At 44.8% G+C, this 27,696-nt stretch overlaps 1 protein-coding gene across 1 annotated transcript in view; it reads right to left on the bottom strand.

Moving 5' to 3' along the window:
• STOX1 (storkhead box 1) overlaps window positions 1–21,258 on the bottom strand; it is a 51,208-nt gene extending 29,950 nt beyond the window's left edge. The window contains exon 1 of the mRNA XM_082630591.1: window positions 20,920–21,258. Within this exon, the coding sequence (XP_082486717.1) occupies window positions 20,920–21,229 (310 nt within the window). The 5' untranslated portion in view covers window positions 21,230–21,258. The remainder of the gene's footprint in view (window positions 1–20,919) is intronic.
• Window positions 21,259–27,696: the final 6,438 nt, after the last annotated feature.

The following is a 27,696-nucleotide window of genomic DNA, read 5'->3' as shown; positions in this document are numbered from 1 at the left end:
TACAAGTCATATCTACGTAATGAAACCTCCATAAAAACTCCTACACAACAGACTTAAGAGAGCTTCTGGGTGGGTGCTCTAGAGGGCATGATGCTCTGAACCCCTCTCCTATACCTCCTATGCAACTCTTCCATTTGGCTGTTCCTGAGTTGTGTCCTTTATAATAAACTGGTAACAGTAAGTAAAAACACTTTCCTGAGTTCTAAGTTGTTCTAGCAAATTATTGAGCCTGGGGAGGGTGCTGGTAGGAACTCTTGACTTTGTAGCCAAGTTGGACAGAAGTGCTGGTAATCTGGGGACCTAATACTTTCAACTGGCATCTGAACTGGGGATAGTCTTGTGGGACTGAACACTGAAACCTGTGTAATCTGACAGTAACTACCCAGAGCTATTGCACAACACCCAGTTGGCATCTGCAGAGAATCCGAGAATTAGTAGGTGTCAGAAGGAAAAAGCACCTCTCACCCTTCCTGCTTTCCCCTCATTCTCTATGCCTCCAACCTGTGTAACTGGAAAAACAACATGAAAGTCTAAGTATAAATAAACAAGATGTCACGGAATCTCAGCTACTGATCAAGTGTCAACTTTCAAATGAGTGTGTAACACAGAATTGAACTCCAAGGGAACTTTTGCAACACAAACCCACGAGGGGTTTCCCTACAGTTTAGTGAAGTTGAAAAGTTAGTGTCGGGACCTCCCTGGTGGTGCAGTGGTTAAGAATCCGCCTGCCAGTGCAGGGGACGCAGGGTCGATCCCTGGTCCGGGAGGATCCCACATGCCATGGAGCAACTAAGCCCGTGCACCACAACTACTGAGCCCACGTGCCACAACTACTGAAGCCCGCACGCCTAGAGCCCATGCTGTGCAACAAGAGAAGCCACCACACGGCAATGAAGAGTGGCCCCCACTCGCCACAGCTAGAGAAAGCCCACGCGCAGCAACGAAGACCCAACACAGCTAAAAATTAATTAATTAATTAATTAATTTAAAAAAAGAAAAGTTAAGTGTCTTAGAAACCCTAGTGTCCACTGTTTCCTGAAGATAAATCATTTGGGTCCCCTTTGAGATTTGGGACCTACCCACATATATAATATTTATCTCCAAATCAACTGTATTACTATAATCACTGGGGAAACTTTATGTTCCTACTTTAAGTAGAAAATCGGTGCCATTTGTTAAGTAGAAGGTATGCCTTACTTAGTTCATTACAACAATGTCCCATGTTTAAACGTCTATCCAAATCAAATTCTGTTACCACCACCAGTGCCATACATGCCACACTTCGGGAAACAATGCCCTAAAATAATGCCCTAATCCACTGTGTGGGATGAAAGGATAAGACCAGAAACAGAAGGCACCATCTGTGAAGTGCCCTGGGTTCGAGAACCAGGCTTCCTTCTGAAAAGACTGTTTTCAACTTTCTTTATAAAGGCACAAGTAACCACTAATCTCTACAGCGCTTTGATTCAGTTATAACAGAATACTAAAAAAAAAAAAAGTTCTTTTTATTACCAGGGCTTTCAACCAGTTAATGTTACTATGGGCAACTGCAGGGCTAGACAATTAAGCTCAGTTTTAAGGACAAAACACAGCCCTGGGATTTCTGAAAAGCACCATCACCAAATGCTATTGCTCTCCAGAGATGGACCATTTTATGTGACACAGAATTACCATTGAAAGGGCACACCATTTCTTTATTCTCTTTTCTTAGCATTGTGGAGAGTCAGATGACAGAAGGTTTAAGAGAAACAGATTCTGGCGAAGGCTGTGACAAATAAAAAAACAAACATACAAAATAAAGCAAACATCAAAACTGCTCCTTGCTGGTAATTTTTCAACCTGTATTCCAGTAGGAATCAAAATCTGGAGAACAGGGATGAAAAAACAATCATGAAACAAATTCTAGGGACAAACATACCTACCTCATCCTGCTAAGCTTCCACCCTAATTAGCTTTCTGTTTCTGTATACAGCCCAATCAGATGGGACAGGCCTCACACACCCAAAAACAGGGTGGGGACATGCCTTGAGTGCCCTGGTTCTCTTCAGTCTGATCCTTTTACTTGGTCTTAGGTGAAAGGGGCAGTAAAGCTGGGTTGCGCCTGACCTGGCTGAAGTCTGGCTGGAATTAGCACCTTTCAGTTATGGTCGATTAGTAGGGACTAGGGGCGGGCTCCTTGCCTCTGCCTTGCAGGAGATATGAATAGAAAAATGACAGATGGGACTTCCCTGATGGTCCAGTGGCTAAGACTCTGCGTTTCAAATGCAGGGGGTGCAGGTTTCATCGCTGGTCAGGGAACTCAGATCCTGCATGCTGCGTGGCCAAAAATTTTGTTTTTAACCTTTTTTTTTTTTTCAGTTTGGTTGCACTGGGTCTTTAGTTGCAGCAGACGGGCTCCTTAGTTGCAGCAGACGGGCTCCTTAGTTGCGGCTCGTGGGCTCCTTAGTTGTGACATGCAAACTCTTAGTTGTGGCATGCATGTGGGATCTATTTCCCTGACCAGGGATCGAACCCGGGCGCCCTGCATTGGGAGCATGAAGTCTTAACCACTGCGCCACCAGGGAACAGATAAAACAAAATAAAATTCTCAAAAAAAAAAAAAAAGAAAGAAAAAAAATGACAGATATCTTTTCCAGTGCAGGAAATGCTGCTCAGCCTAAGCTCCTGGGGCAAGGAGACTCATCACCCTTCACTGTGCCCTGCCTGGCACCCAGGTCAGAGCTGGCCTAGCATGGTCCTTGATAAACAACTAAAGGAAAGGTCTTGATCAATTCCAGGGAGGATACAGGCAGAGGAAAAGAAGACTTGAGGGATTTCCCTGGTAGTCCAGTGGCTAAGACTCCAGGCTCCCAAAGCATGGGACCTGGGTTCAATCCCTGGTCAGGGAACTAGATCCCATATGCCGAAACAAAGACCCAGCCCAGCCAAAGAAGTAAATAGATAGTAAAGAAAAAAAAAAAAAAAAGAAGACTTGAGAATATGTCTACTCTCGAATCCCCAAACCCACCCCAGACCGGACACAACAAACTCCCCAACAACCCAAGCCACCACAACAAACATGTATCTGCTAATGCTCTTAAATGTTAAACGGGGGTCATCTTTTGCTGCCTTTCAAAATATTTTTCCTCCCAGTTGATATGAATTTTCTAATTCTTCCCAAGGGATTTGTCCCTTTTTGATCCTCAGTGCCTCTGTGCCGCTCGAGAATTTAAATGGGTCTTCTGGGGTTTCCAGAACCTCATGCACCTGCACTTCTTACTCCTTGGTATCTAGAAGCCATTTGGTTTCACAGAAGGCTTTCAAAGACTCCATAGTGAAGGGTCAAAATTGACATTTGTAACAGTCAGGCACAAAGAAGATTTAATAAAGAGATATACTGTGTCCATACAGCAGAAGACCCAGTATTGTTAAGATGTGAATTCTCCTCAAATTGATCCACAGATTTAACACGTTCCTAATAAAAATCCTAGCGGGATTTTTGTTTTGTAGAAATTGACAAGATGAGTCTAAAATTTATATGGAAAAGAGGAAGGAGCTAAAATAGCCAAAACAAAAAGAAACAAAGTTGGAAGTCTGACAATACCTGATTTCAAGTTTTACTACATAGCTACAATAATCAAGACAGTGTAGCACTAGTGAAAGGATTAGCATATAGATCAAAAGAACAGAATACAGTCCAGAAATAGACCAACACATGTGGTCAACTGATATGTGACAAAGGGCCAAGGTTATTCAATGGAGAAAGGACAGCCTCTTCAATAAATGATTCTTGAAAAACTGTACATATGCAAAAACAAGATAAGCCTTGACCCATAACTCACACTGTATACAAAAATTCACATGAAATGCAACCATAGATCTAAATATAAACCTAAAAGTATAAAATTTCTAAAAGAAAACATAGGACAAAAATATTTGTGATTTCAGTTAGGCGAAGATTTCTTAGGTCACAACAAACACACAATTTTTAAAAATTGATAAATAGGATTTTATTAAAAATTTCTGTTCTTCCCAAGACTCTGGTAAAAAGAAATAATAATAAGACAAGCCACAGACTGGGAGAAAACATTTGCGAAACACATATCTGATAAAAGGCATATCCAAAATATATGAAGAACTCCTACAATTCAATAAGGGAAAAAAACAAACTTTTTTTTGTTAAGTGGGCAAAAGATTTTAACACACACTTCATCAAAGATACAAATGGCAAATAAGCACATGAAAAGATGCATTAGGGAAATACAAAGTAAAAACACAATGAAATACCACTATCCACATATTAGAATAGCCAAAAATAATCAAACCAAATCAAATACAATATCAAAACTGAAACGGAATACTCATACATTGCTGTTGAGAATACAAAATGGTACAGCCACTTTGGAAAACAGCCCTCTAATCCCATGCCTAGGTACTTACCCAAGAAAAATGAAAACATACAGCCACACCAAGACCTGTTAGCAAATGTTTATTGCAGCTTTATTCATAATCACTAAAATCTGTAATCAAACCTAAATGTCTATCATCTAGGTGAATGTCTGAACATGTTGTGGAACATCTATGTGATGGAATACTACTCAGCAACAAAAAGGGACGAATTAACGATACACACATTGATGAATCTCAAAAGCATTATCCGAAGTGCAAGAAGCCAGACACAAAGGCTACACACTGTTATGATTCATTTATGACATTCCAGAAAAGGCAAAACTATAGAGACAGAAATCAGATCAGCAGTTGCCAACGGTCAGGGGTAGAAGGATGGGATTGATTACAAAGGGTCATTAGGGAATTTGAGTGGTGATGGAAATATTCTATATCTTAATTGTGGTGGTGATTACAAACTGTTTATATTTGTCAAAACTCAGACCTGTATACCTAAAAAGGTTCATTTTTCTGTATGTAAATTATACCTCACTAAACCCCCAGAAAAGAAGGCAAATATTTCATTTTTTAAATATAATTTATAGGGCTTCCCTGATGGCGCAGTGGTTAAGAATCTGCCTGCCAATGCAGGGGACACGGGTTCAAGCCCTGTACCTGGAAGATCCCACATGCCGCGGAGCAACTAAGCCCGTGCGCCACAAATACTGAGCCTGCACTCTAGAGCCCGCGAGCCACAACTACTGAGCCCGTGTGCTGCAACTACTGAAGCCCAAGTACCTAGAGCTCATGCTCAACAACAAGAGAAGCCACCGCAATGAGAAGCCTGCGCACCACAACTAAGAGTAGCCCCCGCTCGCCACAACTAGAGAAAGCCCGTGTGCAGCAACGAAGACCCAACACAGAGTCAATAAATAAATAAATAAATAAATAAATAAATAAATAAATAAATATTTTTAAATAAATAAATTAATATAATTTGTAAGTAACTGCACTTATGCAAGACTAATCAGCCATGGAAAATTCTGTATAGCTAGACCTTTCCATCAAATAAACAGTTAAAACTGATGGTCTTAGACTTGGGGGGGGACAAGAGCTGTTGTGATTTTTAAAGAATCTCACAAGGGAATTCCTATCCTTAATTAACTGTTAAAGAAATGGTGGAGAGCCTTAGAGAGGTAGGCACCTTATATCAACAAGAAGGGGATCATTTTGCACATTTTTTCCCCAACAGATAAATTTTTGAAGTCAATTATCATGTAACAAGCTTAATATTGCACATGATCTTGGGCAAGCAGTTTCTGTTTCCTCATCTGTAAAAACTTAGCTGATCTAAAGAGTTCTCTGCATTGTAAAAGCTTAAAGCCTGACTTTCCTACCAGCATAATTTAGCTGAACCTCCAGGGGGCCACTGAACGCCCTCTGATCCAGGAAACCCGTGAACTCAAGAAAGGCAAACTCTACCCCTTCTAGAAACCTCCATTGTGTGTGTGTGTGGGGGGAACGGGGGGGCATTGGAAGGGTATAACATCTCCTGGATAGGGCATTTCCGCATCCAAATCCCACAACAACTTTGGAGCAAGGCAAGCATGGTGACTGCCATTTATAAGGAAAGGACTGCAGGATCAGAGTGCTGGGAAAACTCTGCCCCATGTCACATGATTAATATTCTTCAAATGGCTCCCCATGGCCCAGCCCCATCCTCCATCCTCCAATACTCATACCTGCCTAGGGGAGGGATGCTTTGGCAGTTTTTACTTTGTCTCTCTCCATCCCCCCATCACTGCTGCTCACACACAGTGGCCCTCTGTAGGGCAGGCCTCTGGACCTACTCAATAAGCTGATCAACTACTTCCACAGGGAGATGCTTCATAGGAACTCAGAGTTTCCCAAGAATGCCTCAAACATCTCCACCAGAAGGAAATAGGCAAAAGAAGTTTCCATGGTAGAATAAACTTGGAGCACTTAGCCTCTTCTCCTGCCTCCTGGATGTAGACAATCAGCACACCAAGGTCTCCCAGAAGTCTTTGCAGTAATGAAACCTGTTTCAACGTGGTTTCCAAACTAACTTGGCTGGGAAACTCTTTCACATAATACTTATTTACAAGTCACAGAGTTAGTGTTTCTGCACACACTTAGACCAACGCTATTAACATCTTTGCATTTACACTTTTACTTTTTATAATGACCTTTTTAGGAATCTTTTCTTTCCAAGAAAAAAAGATACCTATAATATGCTAACATTTATGTAAAAATCAGAAAGGACATATCTATATGTGGTGCTTACCTAAGCAACCCATTAAGTTAAAATCAAATTAAAATAACAGGTACTTTAAAAAAAGTAATACTTTAAAAATATAAAAACATTCGCAAGTGCATGTGTGCACACACACACAAACACCCCAGCCACGATCAACACCAAAGATAACACAGCGACTGTTAATATTTGGTGTTTGTGCTTTAGTCCAACTTGTCTATTTTTGCTTTTGCCGCCTGTGCTTTTGGAGTCATATTCAAGAAATCATTACAAGGCCTCTGTCATGAGGGTTTTTCTCTATTTTTTTTGGAGTTTTACACTTTCAGGTCTTATATTTAAGTCAATTATCATTGACTTAATTACCCAGCAGTGAAAGCACTGAGTCCCAACCACCCATCAATTACCCAGCAGTGAAAGCACTGAGTCCCAACCACCAGACGGCCAGGGAACTCCCATTGTTGTCTTTTTGATAATAGCCATTCTGACAGGTGTGAGGTGATATCTCACTGTGGTTTTGGTTGCATTTCCCTGATGATTAGTGATGTTGAACATCTTTGAATGTGTCTGTTGGCCATCTGTATGTCTTCTTTGGAAAAATGTCTATTCAGGTTCTCTGTCCATTTTTTAATTGAGTTGGTTTTTTTTGATGTTGAGTTGTATGAGTTCTTTGTATATTTTGGATATTACCCCTCATCAGATATATCATTTGCAAGTATATTCTCCCATTCAGTAGGCTGCCTCTTTATTTTGTTGATAGTTTCCTTTGCTGTGCAAAAGCTTAGTAGTTTGATGTAGTTTGTTTCCCTTGCCTAAGGAGACATATTCAAAAAAATAATGCTCTTTGACTGATATCAAAGAGTGTACTGCCTATGTTTTCCTCTAGGAGTTTTATGGTTTCAGGTCTTACATTTAATTCTTTAACCCATTTTCAGTTTATTTTTGTCATTTCTTTTTCTTTCTTTTTTTTTTTTTTTTTTTTAAGCTGTACCACACGTCATGTGGGAGCTTAGTTCCTCGACCAGGGATCGAATCCGTGCCCCCTGCAGTGAAAGCACAGAGTCTTAACCACTGGACCACCAGGGAAATCCCTCGAGTTTATTTTTGTAAATGGTGTGAGAAAGTAGTCTAGTTTGATTCTCATGCCTGTAGCTGTCCAGTTTTCTCAACACCATTTATTGAAGAGACTGTCTTTTCCCCATTGTATATGCTTGCCTCCTCTGTCATAGATTAACTGATCATATAAGCATATTTCTGGGCTCTCTATTCTGCTCTATTGATCTATGTGTCTGTTTTTGTGCCAGTACTATACCATTTTGATTACTGTAACTTTGTAATATAGTTTGAAAGTGGGGAGCATGATACCTCCAGTTTTTTCTTCTTTCTCAAGATTGTCTTGGCTATTCAGGGTTGTCATTGAGACCTTGATAGAGAACACACTGAATCCGTAGATCACTTTGGGTGGCATGGACATTTAAAAAATACTAAGTCCTCCATTCCATGAACATTACCTTAAATTAACCTTAATTAACATAACAAAGGCTATATAAGAAAAGCCCACAGCTCATATCATAATCAATGGGAAAAAACTGAAAGCTTTTCCTCTAAGATCAGAAACAAGACAAGGATGCCCACTCTCACCACTTCTATTCAACATAGTCCTGGAACTCCTAGCCAGAGCAATTAGGCAAGAAAAAGAAATAAAAGTCAGCCAAATTGGAAAGGAAGAAGTAAAATTATCTATTTGCAGATGACATGATCAAATATGAAGAAAACCCTAAAAACCCCACAAAAAAAACTGTTAAAATGAATCAACAAATTCATTAAAGTTGCAGGATATAAAATCGACATGCAAAAATTAGTTGCCTTTCTATTTACTAACAAAGAACTATTTGAGAAGGAAATTAAGAAAATAATTCCATTTGCAATAGTACCAAAAGAATAAAATCCTTAGGAATAAATTTAACTAAGGATATGAGAGACTTGTACACTGAAAGCATTGATGAAAGAGAAGAAATAAATGGAAACATAGCTTGGTGCTTGCACTTTGTACTTTACAAAGTGTTTTCACGATAGTATCTCATTTGAGCCTGATGCCAATGCTGTGAAGTAGAAAGGGCAGGTAGAAGGCTTGCCAACAGACAAGGCAACCGAGGCCCCAAGAGGACTGGATGAGAAGCTGGTTATTCATCAGATTAGTGACAGAGGGTTAGATCTTGGGTGTCCTGCATGGCCTTTGGGCTCTTTCTACAGCCTTACTCAGATGACAGAGTAACCACTTAATGAGCACCAAGGGCATAAACTGCAGTGGACCACAGGGCTTAGGTAACCCCGTCAAAGGCACCGCCAGTGCAGGCAACAATCTCTATGGAAGATAATACACACATAAGGCTGGGAAACATCTACACTGTATCATGTTAAATAGGATTATGAAAGTAATCACACACACATACATGTACTCTACTGCTTGATACTCTTCAGTGGCCTGAGGCTTAAATCCACATTCCTATTCCTCAGTATAGCAGTCAAGGCCTGTCACAGGCCAGCCCCTCTCCAGGCCCTTCATGCCACTGCCTACCTCCCATTCCATGCTCTGGCTGTGCTCGGCTGCTTGTGTTTCCTCATGTGGGCCATGCCCAGGGACACATGCCCTCTCCCCACCTCTTCTTAAAATGTGCTTCTCGGGCTTCCCTGGAGGCCCATATACCGAAAAAAAAAAAAAATGTACTTCTCATCAAGCTAACATCCACTTATTCTTTCCATCTTAGTTCAGGCATCATTTTCTCCTGGAACATGCACGCGTGCACACATGCATGGGACTCTTGGTCAGCTGTCCTTCTATCGTTCCGTATGATTCTGTATCACTTACTTGTCCATCTGACCCCTAGTCTATGAGCTCCTTGAGGTCAGGGCATGAGCCTTTTGTCCCTCTGAATTGTGTATGCACAGGGCCAGGCACACAGTAAAGGCTCAATGCATACCTAACAAATGACTGTGCGAGCACGGAGGCCCAGCATGGAGCGCTCCAACAGCCTCGCGACTTCAGACGCTTTGCAAAGCGGGATGCTATTAAAGAATCAAGATGTCTGGGAAGGAATAAGGGGAAGATGCAACTTCCCTGATTGTGGAAAATATCTTAAGCAACTTCAGTGTGAGCTTTTGTCTGTTCTTCCCTGGGCCTCCTGACACAGGTGACTGGCAGGCTGATCTAGCCACAGGTTAGTGCCAAGCTAGGGGTTGGAAAACCTGAGCCAGTCAACAAAGCCAAAGTGAGCAGTGGACTGTTCACAGCTGAAGACCCAGGGGCCCAGAGAAATGAGGTGACTGACCTGAAGGCTCCCTGAAACTTAGCAGTAGGGTTAGTTCCAAAATCAGGCATCGGAATCCCAGTTCAGGGTTCTCTCTACAGCACCAGGCATACTTTGGATCTGAGGTAAGGCTCAAAGGGCTGTGGACCTGACCAGCACCACGGGTCTTACATAGGACAGGAAGCACATGACAAAAGGACAGACAGAGATCTTGAACATAAACATGTGCCAGACCAGCAACAATCAGCACAGGTCCCAGCGGAGATAGGCTATCAAGAGAATGAGAATCCAGAGACACATTTTCTTCTCCCTCCGTGCTAAAGATTCCCATGTGTTTGCTGCTTTCCTGACTTTGACTCTGGACAAGGCACAGGCTGAATGCCTCAGGTACCTTATCTTCAAAATAACCTGCAAAGCAGCTATTAGATCCTCATCTGTACCTATGAAAACAATAGAGCTGAGAGGGGTAAGTATTTAGCTCAAGGTCACAGAGCTAGTAAGTGGCAGGGCAGGAATTTGAACCTGAGTTTTCTCTACTAACCAAAGTGGCTTTGGGTGATCAGGAAACTTTAAACTACAGCTTTCAGTGACTCTTCAAGTCTCAGTTTTGCTGTCTGCAATTGAAGATAATTTTGTGCTGGTGTTCTTCAGTAGTAATCCATGTGAGATCCACAGGGGTATTTAAGAGGCTCAGTGCATGGTACAATGAAAGAAGGAAGATGACCATGTTTTAAAACAAACAGTCTGGGGCTTCCCTCGTGGTGCAATGGTTGAGAGATCGCCTGCTGATGCAGGGGACACGGGTTTGTGCCCCGGTCCGGGAAGATCCCACATGCCGCGGAGCGGCTGGGGCTGTGAGCCATAGCCGCTGGGCCTGCGCGTCCGGAGCCTGTGCTCCGCAACGGGAGAGGCCACAACAGTGACCACCAAACTTTCTGGGGCATTCATCCCTCAGCCAGCAGCAGAGGTAAGAATGGAAGTGTCTGAAACTCAAGGATGACTCAATAGTTTGCTTTTCCTTGGAGAGCAACAGACATGTAAATATACCCAGTGCTGGAGATCCTACTCATGGCAGACATGGGAGAAACTGAAGAGCACCCATCTCAGGCACCCAGTAGAGGGAACAGCATGCAAAGACAGCCTATGTGAGAGCCCAGTTTGTTCAGAACACAGCACCCAGGTCTGGCTGAAGGGAAGTGTGATGGTCAGTCTTATATGTCAGCCTGGCTAAGCTACAGCTCCCGTTACTCAATCAAATGCTAACCCAGGCTTTGCTGTGAAGCTATTTTATAGATGTGATTAAAGGCTATAATCAATTAACCTAAATAAGAGAGATGATTCTACATACTCTAGGCTTCCATCAGTTGAAAGGGCTTAAGAGAAGAACTGAGGCTCCCCAAAAGAAGAAACTCCACACATGCCCAGCGGCCTTGGCTTGTGCCTGTGAGTTCCAGCCTGTCTCTCCTGATGGCCAGACCTACAGATTTGGGACTTGCCTTGCCAGACCTCACAATCATGCAAAGCCAATTCCTTGTAATAAACCTCTTAATATATATCTCACACTGGTTCTGTTTCTCTGATTGATCCCTAACTGATATAGGAAGACAGGCACGTCTCAGTAGGTGGGGATAAAGGGGAAGCTCAAGCTGGACCTGGATTAGAGAGCCCTGCAGTGCATGTTAAAGGCTCTGGACGTTTCCTGAAAAGATAAGGGGAGAAGCAGAAGGGATTCCAGCAGATGAAGAGCAGAATCAGATCTGCATTTTAGATGCTGTGAGTCTGTCTCCCTGTAGGATGGTGAATGAACTGGAGTATACAGGGCAAGACAGGAGGTGGCACCACAAAAAGGGAGGAAGCTGGAGCCATAATTCAGGTAGGAAATGGTGAGATCTTGGTTGGACAAAGGCCTAGCAGTGGAAATGGAGAGAAAGGGGTGGGTTGGAGAGAAAGGGGTGGGTTGGAGAGAAACTGAGGAGTTAAGCCTCGTAGAACTTGGTGACCTACTGGCTGGGGATGAGGGAGAGTGAAGAGGACTCCAAGCTGATTTTCAGGTTGATGGTGCTTTTCATCCAGCTGGACCTCAACGCTACATGGCAGCAACTAGAGGTGTCATCTCTCATGCACCAGCTGCCAAATCAAAACATGAAGCCAAGGACACTCATTAACTACCCAGATGCTACATACAGATCATCCAGCTTGATAACAAGAATATGCCTACAAGACACCCTGTTGTGAGCCCTTTGTCTCTTTTAGACTGAATCCTTCAGCTGCCCCTGTGCAGAATAAGGTAAAAGGCAACATCTGGCAGAACAAAGCCAGAAAAAACATGGCTGGAAAGATTCTGGGTAGGAAGGAGGGAGGTGAGAGCAGGGGCATGCTCAGAGCAGCTGTTTCTGCCATTTCCCAGACCTTGGAGTAGACCAAAGGCCTGGTGGGAATCTGATAGCCTCAGGGGGAGAGTGAGTGCTGGGGCTCTGGCTGATGAAAAATACCAGAGCTTCCACAGGAACCCTGGGAGAACTGGTGGTGAACAGAGAGGAAGATAAGAAACCCAAGCAACACCACCCACATCACAGCTTTGACTCCATTTTCTGTCTGCAAAATGGGCAGAGTTATTCCACTTACCACCAAACAGGAGAAAAGGGATAATCAAGCTAGAAAAGACTTGGAAAAAATACCAAGGTCTGTCTGGGAGAAGGAAGAGATGGAACAGAGGCATTTGTTTTAGTGACTGGCTAAATGATCTTGTCATGATCATTAGTTTCTTTATGGTCATGACTTTTTTTTTTTTTGCTGCATTGGGTTTTCACTGCTGTGCACAGGCTTTCTGTAGTTGTGGCGAGCAGGGGCTACTCTTCGTTATGGTGCACGGGCTTCTCACTGCGGTGGCTTCTCTTGTTGCAGAGCACGGGCTTTAGGCGCACGGGCTTCAGTAGTTGTGGCACGTGGGCTCAGTAGTTGTGGCTCGTGGGCTCTAGAGCGCAGGCTCAGTAGTGGTGGCGCATGGGCTTAGTTGCTCCGCAGCATGTGGGATCTTCCCGGACCAGGGATTGAACCCGTGTCCCCTGCACTGGCTGGCAGATTCTTAACCACTGCACCACCAGGGAAGTCCCATGGTCATGATATTTTAAAAGAGGAAAAGACAGGACCTAAAAACATTCATTAATGAGGTTTTGTTTCTAATAACGGTGGACAAGATGCTACTAGACTAACCCTCTTGAAAATAACAACCATAACCTTTGGACAAAATAGAAAAGCTTTTACCTGAAGGTACTGAAAAGCAAACAAAATCAGGTAGAAACCAGAGGGGTGGTCCTTTTGGAAGGAAATGGCAATGGATAAGTTTCCCATTTCTTTTTATAGCTCTTCACCTAAAGGCAGGCTCCATTAGGAGCCAGGCCAGGAGGCTAAAACTTTGGTAGAAACCCAAAAGCCAGTCTTACTGGCTTAAAGAATCTAAGGCCACTCTGGAGCAGCTACAACAGCAAGAAAGTGATGCTGGAAAGGACTGAGCCAAGGAGGTGGAGCCCCAAAGTCTGCATATAAACTCAGTCTGACTCTATGGCTGAACTATGAACTATGGGAGGGCATAACCTCCTTACTTTAAGAGATTTTAGCTGCCATTTACTACAGGGGAAACAGAGTTCAAAGATTTGAGCCCAGCCACATTAACTGCCTGATAAACAGAAAAATCAAACTCTACAGAGGAACATAACAATCCAGAGTCTCTAAAACATATCACTCATAATGTGAGAGATACAATCCACAGTACTAAACAACACAGAAACAGGAAAATGCGAACCATTCAAAAGAAAAGGCAACCAATGAGACTGACCCTGAGATGACTGAGATATTAGAATGACAAGGATTTTTATAGAAGCTGGTATAACTATGCTGAAAGATTTAAAAAGAAAACATACTTGTAATGAACAAATTGGAAATCTCATCAGAGAAACAAATTATTAAAAAATAACCAAATGGGGGCTTCCCTGGTGGCACAGTGGTTGAGAGTCCGCCTGCCGATGCAGGGGACACGGGTCCGTGCCCCGGTCCGGGAAGATCCCACATGCCGCGGAGCGGCTGGGCCCATGAGCCATGGCCGCTGAGCCTGGGCATCCGGAACCTGTGCTCTGCAATGGAAGAGGCCACAACAGTGAGAGGCCCGCGTACCGCAAAAAAAAAATAAAATAAAAAATAACCAAATGGGATCTACCCAAGAATAAAAATATATGTCCACACACAGACTTGCAGCATATGTTCATAGCAGCATTATTCATAGTGGCCAAAAAGTGAAACCAACCCAAATAACCATCCACTGATGAACAGATAAGCAAAACGTGCTATATCCATACAATTAATATTATTCAGCCATAAAAATGAATGAAGTACATATGATACAACACAAATGAACCTTGAAAACATTATGCTAAGTGACATATACCAGATACAAAAGATCACATTTACGTGTGATTCCATTTACATGAAATGTCCAGAATAGGCAAACTCATAAAGACAGAAGGTAGATTCGTGGTTGGCAGGGGCTCAGGGGAGGGGAAAATGGAGATAAACTGCTAGTGGGTACAGTGTTTCTTTTGGGGGTAATGAAAATGTTCTGGAATTAGATAATGGGGATGATTGCATAACATTCTGAATATACTAAAACCCAATGAATTGTATACCTTAAAATGGTTAATTTTATATGTGAATTAAAAGGTAAGGTAAAAAACATTATGGGAAACTGGGTGATGAATATAAAACTCTGTACTATCTTTGCAATTTTTCTGTAAATATAAAATTACTCCAAGGACTTCCCTCGCGGTCCAGTGGTTAAGACTCTGCGCTCCCAATGCAGGGGGCACAGGTTGGATCCCTGGTCAGGAAACTAAGATCTCACATGCCTTGTGGCATAGAATAGAATAGAATAGAATAGAATAATTCCAAAATAAAAAGTTTATTTTAAAGTAATTCTATATATAATAGCATCCAAAAACATTCTTAGGAACATAAATTAAAAAATATATTCAAGACCTGTACACTTAGAAGTACAAACCATTGCCAAGAGAAATTAAGAACACTCAAGCAGAGTTATACCATGTTCATGAATTGTTAAGATGTCAATTCTCCCCAAATAAGGGTAACCAATCATCCCAGTCTGCCTGGGATGGAGGGGGTTCCCAAGATGCAAGAATATCATTTCTAAAACCAAGGCAGTTTGGGGAAAACCAGGATGAATTTTGCATCTAACTTTAAAGTGATCTATTGTTTCAATACGATCCCAATTAAAATCTCAGCTGTTTTTTTCTTTTTTTTAAGAAATTGACAAGCTAATTCCAGAATTTATGTGGAAAAACAAAGAACCCAGAGTAGCCAAAACAATTTGGAGAAAGAACAAAGTTGGAGGACTCACAATATCTGATTTCAAGTCTTACTAAAAGGTACAGTAAGTACGGTATTGGGTGAAAGGATAGACTCAAGATGAATGGAAATAGACCCTCACATATATAGTAAACTGATTTTCAACAAAATTACAAAGGGAATTCAATGAGAAAGGCTAGTCTTTTCAACAAATTGTCATGAACAACTGGACACCCATATGACAAAAAAAACCCCAAAAACTTCAAACTACAATTCATACCATTCACACAAATAACTCTAATGGATCATAGACGTAAATATTGAACCATAAAACTATAAAACTTCTAGAAGAAAACACAGGAGAAAATCTTTGGGGCATGCAAATTAAAACTACAAGATACCACTATATACCACCGGAATAGCCAAAATTAGAAAGACTGACAACATCAAGTGTTGACAATGATGTGGAGCAACCAAAATGTCTCATTTCATGGGTAGGAGTGTAAAATGGTACAACCACTTTGGAAAAAGGTGTCATAAAACTAAACATAACCCACTCAATGAGTCAGCAATTCCTCTCCTAAGTAAGGACCCAAAAGAAATAAAAGCTTAAAAAATGTGTACACAAATATTCATAAAAGCTTTTTCTTTTTTGTGGCCTCTCCCGTTGCGGAGCACAGGCTCCGGACACACAGGCTCCGCGGCCATGGCTCGCGGGCCCAGCCGCTCCGCGGCATGTGGGATCTTCCGGGATCGGGGCACGAACCCGTGTCCCCTGCATCGGCAGGCGGACTCTCAACCACTGCGCCACCAGGGAAGCCCTATAAAAGCTTTTTCATAACAGCCATATTGGAAACATCCCAGGAGTTCATCTAGGGGTAAATGAATAAATGGTGGTATATTAATAGAATGGAATTCTACTCAGCAATAAAAAGGAACAAATTAGTAATGCAACAGAGATGAATCTCAGAAACATGAAGCTGAGTGAAAGAATCCTCACACAAAAGAGTACATAGTATATGATTCCATTTACTTGAAGCTCTTGAACAAGCAAAATTAATTTACGGTTTAAAAAATCAGAATAGTGGTTACTTCTGAGGGTGGGGGAAGAGCTGACTGGGAGGGGGCAAGAGGGAACTTTCTAGAGTAATGGTAATGTTCTAAATCCTGCTGGAAACTTGGGTTACACTCATGTATATTACTTGAAAAATGCATAAAATGCTACACTTATGATTTGTGCATTTCACTAAATGCAAATTTCACTTTAAAAATTCCATTAGCTACTAAACCCAACAGAATGCCCTACTGCCAATTCATGATAGGACTTCAGAAACAAGGAAGAATAGGAGTTGGACAATTCCCTCTGCTCAGCATCTCTACACACTCCCCTTGGACACTCCCCAAATCAGATAAGGATAAGTCATTTGCCCAACTCTTGTACCATCAGGCACCAGGTACCCTTGAGCTGTTCTTCTCCCAAACAAGATCCCAAAATAGATTCTGAAATTTATACCTAGTATAAAAGAGTGATTGGCCTCTACTCTTCCTGGGCACTTGTTTTTGTTTTTGTTTTTGTTTTGCAGCACCGTGTGGCACGTGGGATCTTAGTTCCCTGACCAGGGATCAAACCCGTGCCCCATGCAGTGAGAGCGTGGACTCTTAACCACTGGACGGCCAGGGAAGCCCCTCAACTATCCCCTCTTGAACTGAATATGAAATAAACAGGCCGACTCCATTTTCTCTGAGAACACATGCAACTCTAATTGAAAGATACATTAAGGGCTTCCCTGGTGGCGCAGTGGTTGAGAGTCCACCTGCTGATGCAGGGGACACACGTTCGTGCCCCGGTCCGGGAGGATCCCACATGCCGCGGAGCGGCTGGGCCCGTGAGCCATGGCCGCTGAGCCTGCACGTCCGGAGCCTGTGCTCTGCAACGGGGGAAACCACAACAGTGAGAGGCCCGCGTATCGCAAAAAAACCCCCCCAAAAAAAAAACAAAAAAAAAACAAAAAAAAAACAAAAAAAAGAAAGATACATTAAAACACAGAAAAAAATGAGAACAGTACCTAGCAGATGAATACATTAATGAAGCAAGTATTTTGAAGAAGCTACAGGCTTTTTTCTTTTTTTCTTTTCTCGGCCCCGCTGTACAGCTTGCAGGATCTCCGTTCCTCGACCCGGGACTGAACCCAGGCCACGGCAGTGAAAGCCCAGAATCCTAACCACTAGGCCACCAGGGAACTCCCCACAGGCATTTTTATTTTTATTTTCTTTCAATGAAAAAAGATGAAAGGCCACACTGAGCCTTTCATCTAAAAGAGTGGGGATACCTCAGCTATAAATTTCGAGGAACAAACTACTTTGGCCAAGTAGCCATCCCTCCCTTACCCCAGGAGGCCATGATTAACCTTTCAACTCCCCAGTGGGTGTGGTCCTCTAGCAAGAACTGATTCACCCAAACACACACAGGTGTCCCCCACCTGTACCACCTGCAGTGGCTCAGCCTGGGAAGCAGAGGACTCCCTCCAGCTTCCAGAGCTCAACCCTTTCATTTGTTAAGGTCATTTGCTAATTTAAAAAAAAAAAAAGAGAAACAGAAAACACTTGAGGACTAGAGCACAAAAGAAGAGTTAGCTCCTGGTGATCCTGCTAAAGATCCTTTGTCCCCTTTTTAGGGAAATGCTGTCAGCCTGGAAACTATTTTTCTCATCAGAGTAAAGCTGAGGTAGAGAAAGTGAAGAGGGAAAGAAGAGGCACAAAACATGGAGAAAACATAAAGTCCTGCAGACCTTAAATTCAGGTCTGTCCCTGGGGCTCAGGTTGCTCCTGTCTGCTCGGCCACGGCGCTCCTTCCTCATATCTTATGAGGCCTCCATAAGCCCCAGGTCCAGAAGCCCAGGAGAAGGACCCGTGGAGCACAGTGGGTTTATAAAGCTGATGACCACCCCACCTCCCCTCCCTGCATTTTCTCTGAGCAGATAAGCAACATTCCCTACGCCCAAATGCTCTTATGTAGGAGTGAGCCTTAAAAAACAAAACAACAACAAAATCTATAGCAAAGAGACCAAATTGATCTGACCAAATTGATTCTTTTGTCTTTTTCTAGAATTTTGCTCTTTCCCACAAAGTAACAGCAAGAGTGGAATGAGAACCTGCAATAGTTCTCAGCTGCTCTTCCTTGCCTTCCTGGAAACCCATTTTAGCCTCTGGAAGCCAATAATGCCAGATTTGGGAAAGCAAGCAGACTGAAACTTCCAGTTTCTTTGGGAGAAGTCAGCTCCTCCTGCCTTCAGCACCTTCTGGGACTCTTAAGATGACCCAAGAGCTGCACTGATGCCTCCTCTCCTTTGATATGACCCAAGGACCCCCAAGTGAGAGTAGTAATTAGCAACTCTATTCAAAACAAACCTTCCTCCCCATGTGCATCCACCGACTAGCATCAAATAAGATCTTTCCCTGTTTTGCTCCTCAAAATGTCCTAAGAGCTGGTTTTGTACAAATTACAGCTAAATGTCCAAATTTTTATCAGGACTCTGTTAAAAACCTCAAAATCATTCCTGCCAAGAGCCCCACATCAGGGGAGATGACCCAGTGCAAAGACCACTGTATTGCACATTCCACCGACTACAGTGTCCATCACATCCTGAATTGTGCAATAAGGCAGCACTACCTAGTGGGTGGAGAATCAGAGTACTTGATAATACGTTCACGTTGTCCACTGCATCTTTCAGATGGCAGAACACAGGGCCAACCAGGAACCAGCATTCACCACTGCTGGCTGGACCCCAGGTGGTGGCATCACGGCTGCCTCTGGCTTAGCACAGGCCCTCTCTATTTCACCCTCAGGTCCAGACCCCAAGCCCACCCACTCCCTCTCTGCAATGTACTCTACGCTCACCCTCTGAAAGGGGGTGGGGGAACGAGAGAATGCAACCACTAATTCAAACCAGAAAAACCCGAGGACACAGAACTGTAAAGAGTTTTTCATCCAGTCTGTCCGAAAAACCCCTTCCCCTTTAAGAATTTTGGCTTGGCTACTTGGCTCACTGCTGTCAACGCCAGAAACCTATTTTCTTCACTCACTCCTGCAAATAAAAGGAAGTGAAATGTGTGCATGTGGCTTTGCAACTGAGCTCTTTTTTGCGCTTAAGGGAAGAAAGGTGGGGGTCGGGGGTAGAGGTACCACATAGAACTGGATGCATAGAGGTGAGAAGCCAAGGTGTAACCTCACTGACCTGGGATGTGGAGACGTCATCTCTGACTAGATAATACACAACATCAAGTGCCTCATGCTACCCTGCTGCTTTACACCTGGGGACTAAAACAAATGTTTTTTATTTGCTGTTCCTTCTCCTCCCCCTCCTCCTAGGATGATTTATGGGCTGAGACAGAGAGGGGTTGCTTGGTAGGAGTCAAAATTTGGGGCTGGAACAACTGGTGACTTGTCAACAGCACACCATCAAATGGTCCTCACCACCCCAATAAATGCAGACAGAACCAGCCTGTGACAAGGAGCTGACACCCACCTGAGTTTAGTAGGTTAACAGAGACCACTTGGCGGTGCAGTGGTTTAAGTTCTCAAATGAGAAGCTATATTATACAAGCAAAAAGCTGCTGTCTGTCTCCTAACAAACGGGCTCTCTGAAAAGATTGGAAAGGAGGAACTCTCTCTATTTAGGTAATGGGATGGGATGTGTCCACAGCGCCATTTGTTATTTCTTTTTCCCTAGCAGTTAACAACCCCAAACCTTCCGCTAGGCCCTGATCCAAGACCACCACAGCATCCAGTACAGCAGGGCAGGAAAACCACAGCCTGTAGTCCGCTCCTAGTCTGTCATTTGAAACAAACAAACAAATGGACTTCCCTGGTAGTGCAGTGGTTGAGAATCTGCCTGTCAGTGCAGGGGACGTGGGTTCGGGCTGGTCTGGGAAGATCCCACATGCTGCTGAGGAAATAAGCCCGTGAGCCACAACTACTTAAGCCCGCGCGCCTAGAGCCTGTGCTCCACAACAAGAGAAGCCACCGCAATGAGAAGCCCGCGCACCACAACGAAAAGTAGGCCCCGCTCGCCACAACTAGAGAAAGCCCGCACGCAGCAATGAAGACCCAACGCAGCCAAAAGTTAATTAATTAATTAATTAATTAATTATTTTAAAAAGCCAGTTCACAATCGGTAGAATCTGGCCAGCCCCTGGTGCACCCTTCCTAAGCACCCCCATGGAGCCGAGACAGAGGCCCCTGTCTCCTGACCGCAACTCTGTCTCCCCGGGCCCAAAACCTCTCTCCCTAGAGCATCACTTTTGCAAGTAGAAAGTTCATTCGACCAGGACCCTGTGCACTCCACTGGCTGAAAGAGTTGAGGAATGGAGTCACACTGGAGTCGGCTCAGGGCAGCGCCCAGGCATATCTTAAGAGGCCGAAGCTCCTGTGTGCCAGCAAGAGGGAATGTCTTAGGAGTACGGCCCTCCTCCAGCCACTCAGTCTGTCCTCCCAACCCCTCGGCCCCCACCGCCACCTCCCGCTCCCCAGCGTTGAGCCTCGGGCGCACGCAACCCGGTGGCCGGGGCTCGGTCCCGCAGCTCACGCGGAGCGCCCTCCCCTCTGGGCCCCACACTCACCCACCGCCCGGATGCGGAAGCCGCGCGGCGGGCGCAGCGCCCGACGGCACCAGGCGTCGCGCAGCACCTGCAGGCTGGCCGGAGGCGCGTGAACCAGCAGCACCCCGCGCCGCAACCAGCCCTGGAAAGCCAGCCGCGAGGCGGCGCGCGCCAGCCGCGAGTTCCAGAAGCAGCGTGTGTTGGCGCGGCAGAAGGCGCGAAACACCGCACGCCCGCCCGGCTCCTCCGCGCCCCCCGCCGCCTCCTGCGCCTCCAGCCTGCAGAGCACGAGCGCCAAGGAGCCCGGCGCCAGTTGCACGGGCCGGGCCATGCTGCCTCGGCGGCCAGGGCCCGCAGCCTAACGCATCGCCGGGCTCGGCAACCGCGCTGCACCGGCGGCTGCGGCCGACGGGAGGGATCAGCTTACTGTGCTCGGCGCCGGCTGCCGGGAGAACGGGACTCCAGGGGGCGGGGCCGATGTACCCGCCAGGCCGGGGGTGGGGCGGGACTTGCAGGCTGGGACGGCCACCGCTCTCCCTCCGCAGGAGCCCAATAGTGGTCTCCAGGCGCTAAGTTCCCAGGTCTTTCTCCACACCCCAGCCAGGTCTCTGCCCACCCAGTCCCCGAACTCCCACCCCGGGCGACTCCCTTCACTCCTCTGCTCCCCGGCAGTCCGGAGCTCCTCTTCCCCCGATGGGCGCTCACTGGGGCTTTTCCAAGCCTTAGGGTAGCCCCGCAGTCCCCGGGGAGCCGAGCCGCCTCCAACTGCGGCGCGAACGGTACGGCCAGGGTTCCTCAGAGCCGGGAGGACCAGGATGGCCGCCGTCGCCCTGGCTTTGGGATCGCCCCCAGGGAGAGAGGCCACGAGGGGCAGACTCGCTCGGGTCGGGAGCAGGAGACCCAGATTTGAGTCTCCGTCTGCTAATCAGTTTGCATAAGTTTCTTTCCCTCTCTGGCCTCAGTTTACTTTCTTGTAAAATGAGGAGTTGGGACTCAATTCTAAGGACCTTTTTCATGACCTTCTGAGGTTCTGGGGTCTGGTCTCGCTCCTGGGTTATCCAACAGAGTTAAAGTGTAAGGGACGGAAAGTGATCCAGAGGTGCCAGCCCCAATGGCTGGCAAGGCGCAGTGGTGAGATCCCTGGGATTCAGGCCTGGGTTGGGATGGGGATTCCGAAAAGAATCCCCAGGAGTGAAGGGAGAGGGACTTGTGATCTGTCACAGCAGACTCTAGCCAGCACCTCGGAGCATGAGGTACAATTCAGAAGCTGAGGGACAGAAAGGCTGGAACCCTTATTGTTGCACTGGGTGAGGGCTTCTCCGGAAAAGAAGAGGAAGGACATTTTTAGTACAATCAGTGCTATAAGAGGGAGTAGAGGGACTTGATGAGACTTTGGGGTCGTTCCAGATCCCCACTCCCTCAGCTGATCAATCATCAATAACAACTACAGTAATTCGAGATAGTCTGCTCTCTGCCCCTGGCGAGTCACTTATCACGGTAAATGATAGGTGATGTTAATAACCATTGCTACCATTTATTGAACACTGTATGCTGGGGGCCTTAATTTCACAACTCTGTGTTACCTTCTATTAGTATCTCTATTTTTTTTTTTTTAACGGATGAGGTAACCGAAGATAGGTTGGATTAAGGAGTATTTCCCAGTCACACAGTAAGAAATGGAGTCAGACAACCGCCAAATCAGGGTTCCCTATGACAAATAAGTCTGACACAATTTTCAGTTCAAATAAGCATGCAAACCCAAGAAACCATCTCACATCTGAAGTCTGACTCTGAGATGGATGGATGGATGGATGGATGGATGGATGGGTAAATACAGCAGAGAGCCCAAATGAACTAAATGTCTATGTCTGTATAGCCTACACAGGGAGGGCCAAGCTCTCCGTCTCCGTCATGATAAAGATGACTTTCCTGTGTTCCCCAGCCTGGGGAATTATGACTTTTATCTCTGTATCTCTAGCATCTACTACAGTGTCTTTTCCATAATAATGATAATGATAATTCCCATTTACTCTCAGCTTGCTCTGTGCCTAGAACTGTACTAAGTTTTACATGTGTGATCTAATTTTATCTTCAAAATTAACCCTCTGAAAGGGGTAATATTGAGGCCCATCTTCCACAAAAAAAACAAAAGACAGTTTAGGCAGCTTGCCCATGAGGACAAAGCTGCTGGTGATGAGGCAGAGATCCCAGTGTCTCCTTCCCCACACAGCTGGCTAGAGGGGGAAGCAGGAGACCATCACCCTGACTCATTGGACCTGTGGTCTGCTGTGAAAAGTTGTCCTGAGCTTGAGTCTCTGTCCCAAGAATTTGAACTGGAAATAAACAGAGACAATCAGGCCCTTACTAGCAAGGCCTGTAGCTGCAAGGCTACTGGCAGGTAGACCCAGCTATGAGGTTTCATGGCCTGAAATTATGAGGTAGAGCTGCCTTTTTTTTTTTTTTTTTTTTTTTTTTTGCGGTACGCGGGCCTCTCACTGTTGTGGTCTCTCCCGTTGCGGAGCACAAGCTCCGGACGCGCAGGCTCAGTGGCCATGGCTCACGGGCCTAGCCGCTCCGCGGCATGTGGGACCTTCCCGGACCGGGGCATGAACCCGTGTACCCTGCATCGGCAGGCAGACTCTCAATCACTGCACCACCAGGGAAGCCCTAGAGCTGCCTTAAACTGTGGAAACTTTTGTTCAGATGTGTGAAATTTGTCCTATCATTTTATTTAGCTAGTTCAATTAACAAAAGAAGGGAGAAAGAATGTGAGGGGGAAACTTTTAAACTACAGTCAACTACATAGTCACTTGCTTTCCCAAAGGATCAGCTACCATCCAAATATTTCCAAACTCCTACAAAATGGAACATGTCTTAAAAGTTAAGAGGAAAACTGTAAGCCTCCAACCTGAATGGCCTGTATTACATGGCAAAACTAGAGAAACTGGGACTTCTCAAGGGCCTTCCATCTTTGGGGTCTCTGCAGACCAGACACAAACATTTTAGAAGATGGATTTGTTACCATTCTCCACTTAAAGAGGCACAGAATAGTCAAACTAAAAACTAGAAAGTCTCAAGATGGAAGGATTTCCCCCCCCCCCAGTGGACTCTATGCCTGAGAAAGGACAAAGTAATTCTAACATTATATACAAATCCAAATGGCATGCTATGCAGTCATTAAGGATAAGACAAGGGCTTCCCTGGTGGCGCAGTGGTTGAGGGTCTGCCTGCCAATGCAGGGGACGCGGGTTCGTGCCCCGGTCCGGGAGGATCCCGCGTGCTGCGGAGTGGCTGGGCCCGTGGGCCATGGCCGCTGAGCCTGCGTGTCCGGAGCCTGTGCTCCGCGACGAGAGAGGCCACGGCAGTGAGAGACCCGCGTACCGCAAAAAAAAAAAAGGATAAGACAAAACTTTATATGCTGAGACAAGACAATATCCCATATATATATTTTAATTTAAAAAGAAAACTAGGGCTTCCCTGGTGGCGCAGTGGTTGAGAGTCCGCCTGCCGATGCAGGAGACACGGGTTCGTGCCCCGGTCCGGGAAGATCCCACATACCGTGGAGCGGCTGGGCCCGTGAGCCATGGCCGCTGAGCCTGTGCTCCGCAATGGGAGAGGCCACAACAGTGAGAGGCCCGCATACCGCAAAAAAAAAAAAAAGAAAACTAAATAGGTCTAGTATGATTTTTGAAAGAAAAGAAAGAAAGGAAGAAAGAAAGAAGGAAAGAAAGAAAGAAGGAAAGAAAGAAAGAGAAAGAAAGAAGGAAAGAAAGAAAGAAAAAGAAAGAAAAAGGGCACATATTTTCATGTGTGGCTGGAAGATCTCTGGAAGGGTACATAAGAAGCTGGTGATAAGAGTGGTTACCTCCAGAGAAAGAAACAGGGGACAGGGTAAAAGGGAGGCTTATTTTCCACTATGTTTACCATGTGCAAATACTTGTTCAAAAAATGCTCTCAAAAACGTGTATCAGAGGGCCCTGGTGGCGCAGTGGTTGAGAGTCCGCCTGCCGATGCAGGGGACACGGGTTCGTGTCCCGGTCCGGGAAGATACCACATGCCAGGGAGTGGCTGGGCCTGTGAGCCATGGCCACAGAGCCTGCGCGTCTGGAGCCTGTGCTCCGCAATGGGAGAGGCCACAAAAGTGAGAGGCCCGCATACTACAAAAAAAAAAAAAAAGGGGGGGGGAAGGACATTTAATGCCACTTCCTTTTTCTTTCTTTCTTTTTTTCTTTAAAATCAGAAGCAGCATACTTTATTTTTATTTTTATTTTGGCCGTGCCTCGTGACATGCAGGATCTTAGTTCCCTGACCAGGGATCAATCCCGTGCCACCTGCAATGGGAGCACAGAATGTTAACCACTGGACCACCAGGGAAGTCACAATGCCATTTCTTTTTAAAGAAAATAAATTACCTTCTTTATTCTAGCTGCTTAACTTAGACAAGACTCTGGACCACAGTAGCTTAATCTGTAAAGTGGGAGTAAAAATACTTGGCTGACCTGAAGGATTTCTTAGGGTCCCTTCCAGCTTCATGATTCTACAGCTCCACCTTCACTCCCAACAGTAGGAACCCTAATGCAGTTTCAGTAATCATTGAGCCCAGTGAGGTCCTAAGAGATGCAAAATCAGAGCCTGAGAGCCAGATATCCCCAAAGCTAATTCTGATTTGCCTTTAAACATTTCACTTCTTTATCTTCTCAGTGGTAAGGGGCCAAAAAAGAAAATAAACATTGAAGAAAAAAAGTCCTTAGCTTGGAACACTAAGAGCCTAAGAATACCAGAAACGGTTCTGATGAACCTAGGGGCAGGACAGGAATAAATACGCAGATGTAGAGAATGGACTTGAGGACACGGGGAGGGGGAAGGGTAAGCTGGGACGAAGTGAGAGAGTGGCATGGACATATATACACTACCAGATGTAAAATAGATAGCTAGTACGAAGCAGCTGCATAGCACAGGGAGATCAGCTCGGTGCTTTGTGACCACCTAGAGGGGTGGGATAGGGAGGATGGGAGGGAGACGCAAGAGGAAAGAGATATGGGGATATATGTATACGTATATCTGATTCACTTTGTTATACAGCAGAAACTAGCACAACATTGTAGAGCAATTACACTCCAATAAAGATGTAAAAAAAAAAAAAAGAAACCCCATGATTCTGATGTGAGAAGTGATAAAAAAAATTATTCTGTACAGCAGAAACTAACACATTGCAAACCAGCTGTACTCCAATAAAAATTTTTTAAAAATAATTCTGACACTTGTTAAAATGGTAAGGATGATTTTGTTCAAGACTATTGCAAAGTCTAGACAGCAAAGATAGCTGTAAAGCAAAGACAGCAAAGAAGCTGGGGATTTTTGCCAAGAAACAGAGTGAGGAAGTCAGTGGATAGAAAATTACTGATAGGAGACATCAAGGATAGGGGGATTCTTGCTAAACTGACCTAAGAGAGTCCTTGCTAAAGTCACCTCAAGGATTTATACATCAAGGGTGGGGGGATGCAGAACTTGATCAGTTATCAAGGGTTAAGGATATGCACTAAACTGATTTAGCAATATTCTGGGGCAGGGCAAGCAGAAGATAGGATGAGGCCCAATGTGGAGGCCTAGTCAAAAAGAGGGTTCAGAAAATAAACAACAAAAACCTACTGTATAGGACAGGGAACTTATTCAGTGTCTTGTAATAACATATAATGGAAAAGAATATATATATATAACTGAATCACTATGCTGTACACCTGAAACTAACACAATATCATCAATCAACTATACCTCAATAAAAATAAATGAATAAATAAATAAAAATAATACAAATAAATAAAATTTTAAAAAGAGGTCTCGTAAGAAGCTGACTATATAGTTTGGTCAAGGAGCCAGTACAAACTTCCCATCACTCTGCCCCTCCCTACTTCGTTAAAGGAATTAATATCCATAAAGAATTTAAAACACCCCTTAGGGCTTCCCTGGTGGCACAGTGGTTAAGAATCCGCCTGCCGGTGTCGGGGACATGGGTTTGAGCTCTGGTCCGGGAAGATCCCACATGTCGCGGAACAACTAAGCCCATGCGCCACAACTACTGACCCTGCGCTCTAGAGCCCACAAGCCACAACTACTGAGCCCATGAGCCACAACTACTGAGCCCGTGTGCCACAACTACTGAAGGCCGTGTGTCTAGAGCCCGTGCTCCACAACAAGAGAAGCCACCGCAATGAGAAGCCCGTGTACCACAACAAAGACCCAGTGAGGCCAAAAATAAAATAAATAAATAAAATTTTAAATAAATAAATAAATAATATAAAATAAAATACCCCATAATCCCATTTTTGTTTGGGGAGAAGAAGACTGGAATAATTATGATTACATTAACAAAAGTTATTTCTAGATAGTGGGATTACAAGCAATTTTTATTTCTTTCTTTGAGCTTTTCTATACTTTCCAAATATTCTACAATTAAAAAGTGGCCCCGGCTTCCCTGGTGGCGCAGTGGTTGAGAGTCCACCTGCCGATTCAGGGGACGCGGGTTCGTGCCCCGGTCTGGGAAGATCCCACATGCTGCGGAGCGGCTGGGCCCGTGAGCCATGGCCGCTGAGCCTGCGCGTCCGGAGCCTGTGCTCTGCAACGGGAGAGGCCGCAACAGTGAGAGGCCCACGTACCACAAAAAAAAAGTGGCCCCAATAATTTTTGAGTTAAAGGAAGTAAAGGCAGCTGGCTCTTCTGCACTGGGGCCATCAAAGCCAGTAAGTTTTCTAACCAAAATGAGCAGACTCCATCACTCCACCTCCCCATTAAACTCAGGGT

Source organism: Mesoplodon mirus (assembly GCF_964341445.2).
Source record: "Mesoplodon mirus genome assembly, chromosome: 2".
Lineage (NCBI taxonomy): Eukaryota > Metazoa > Chordata > Mammalia > Artiodactyla > Ziphiidae > Mesoplodon > Mesoplodon mirus.
The sequence above is the reverse complement of the archived record's forward strand: the minus strand, read 5'-3'. Positions and strand labels throughout refer to the sequence as shown.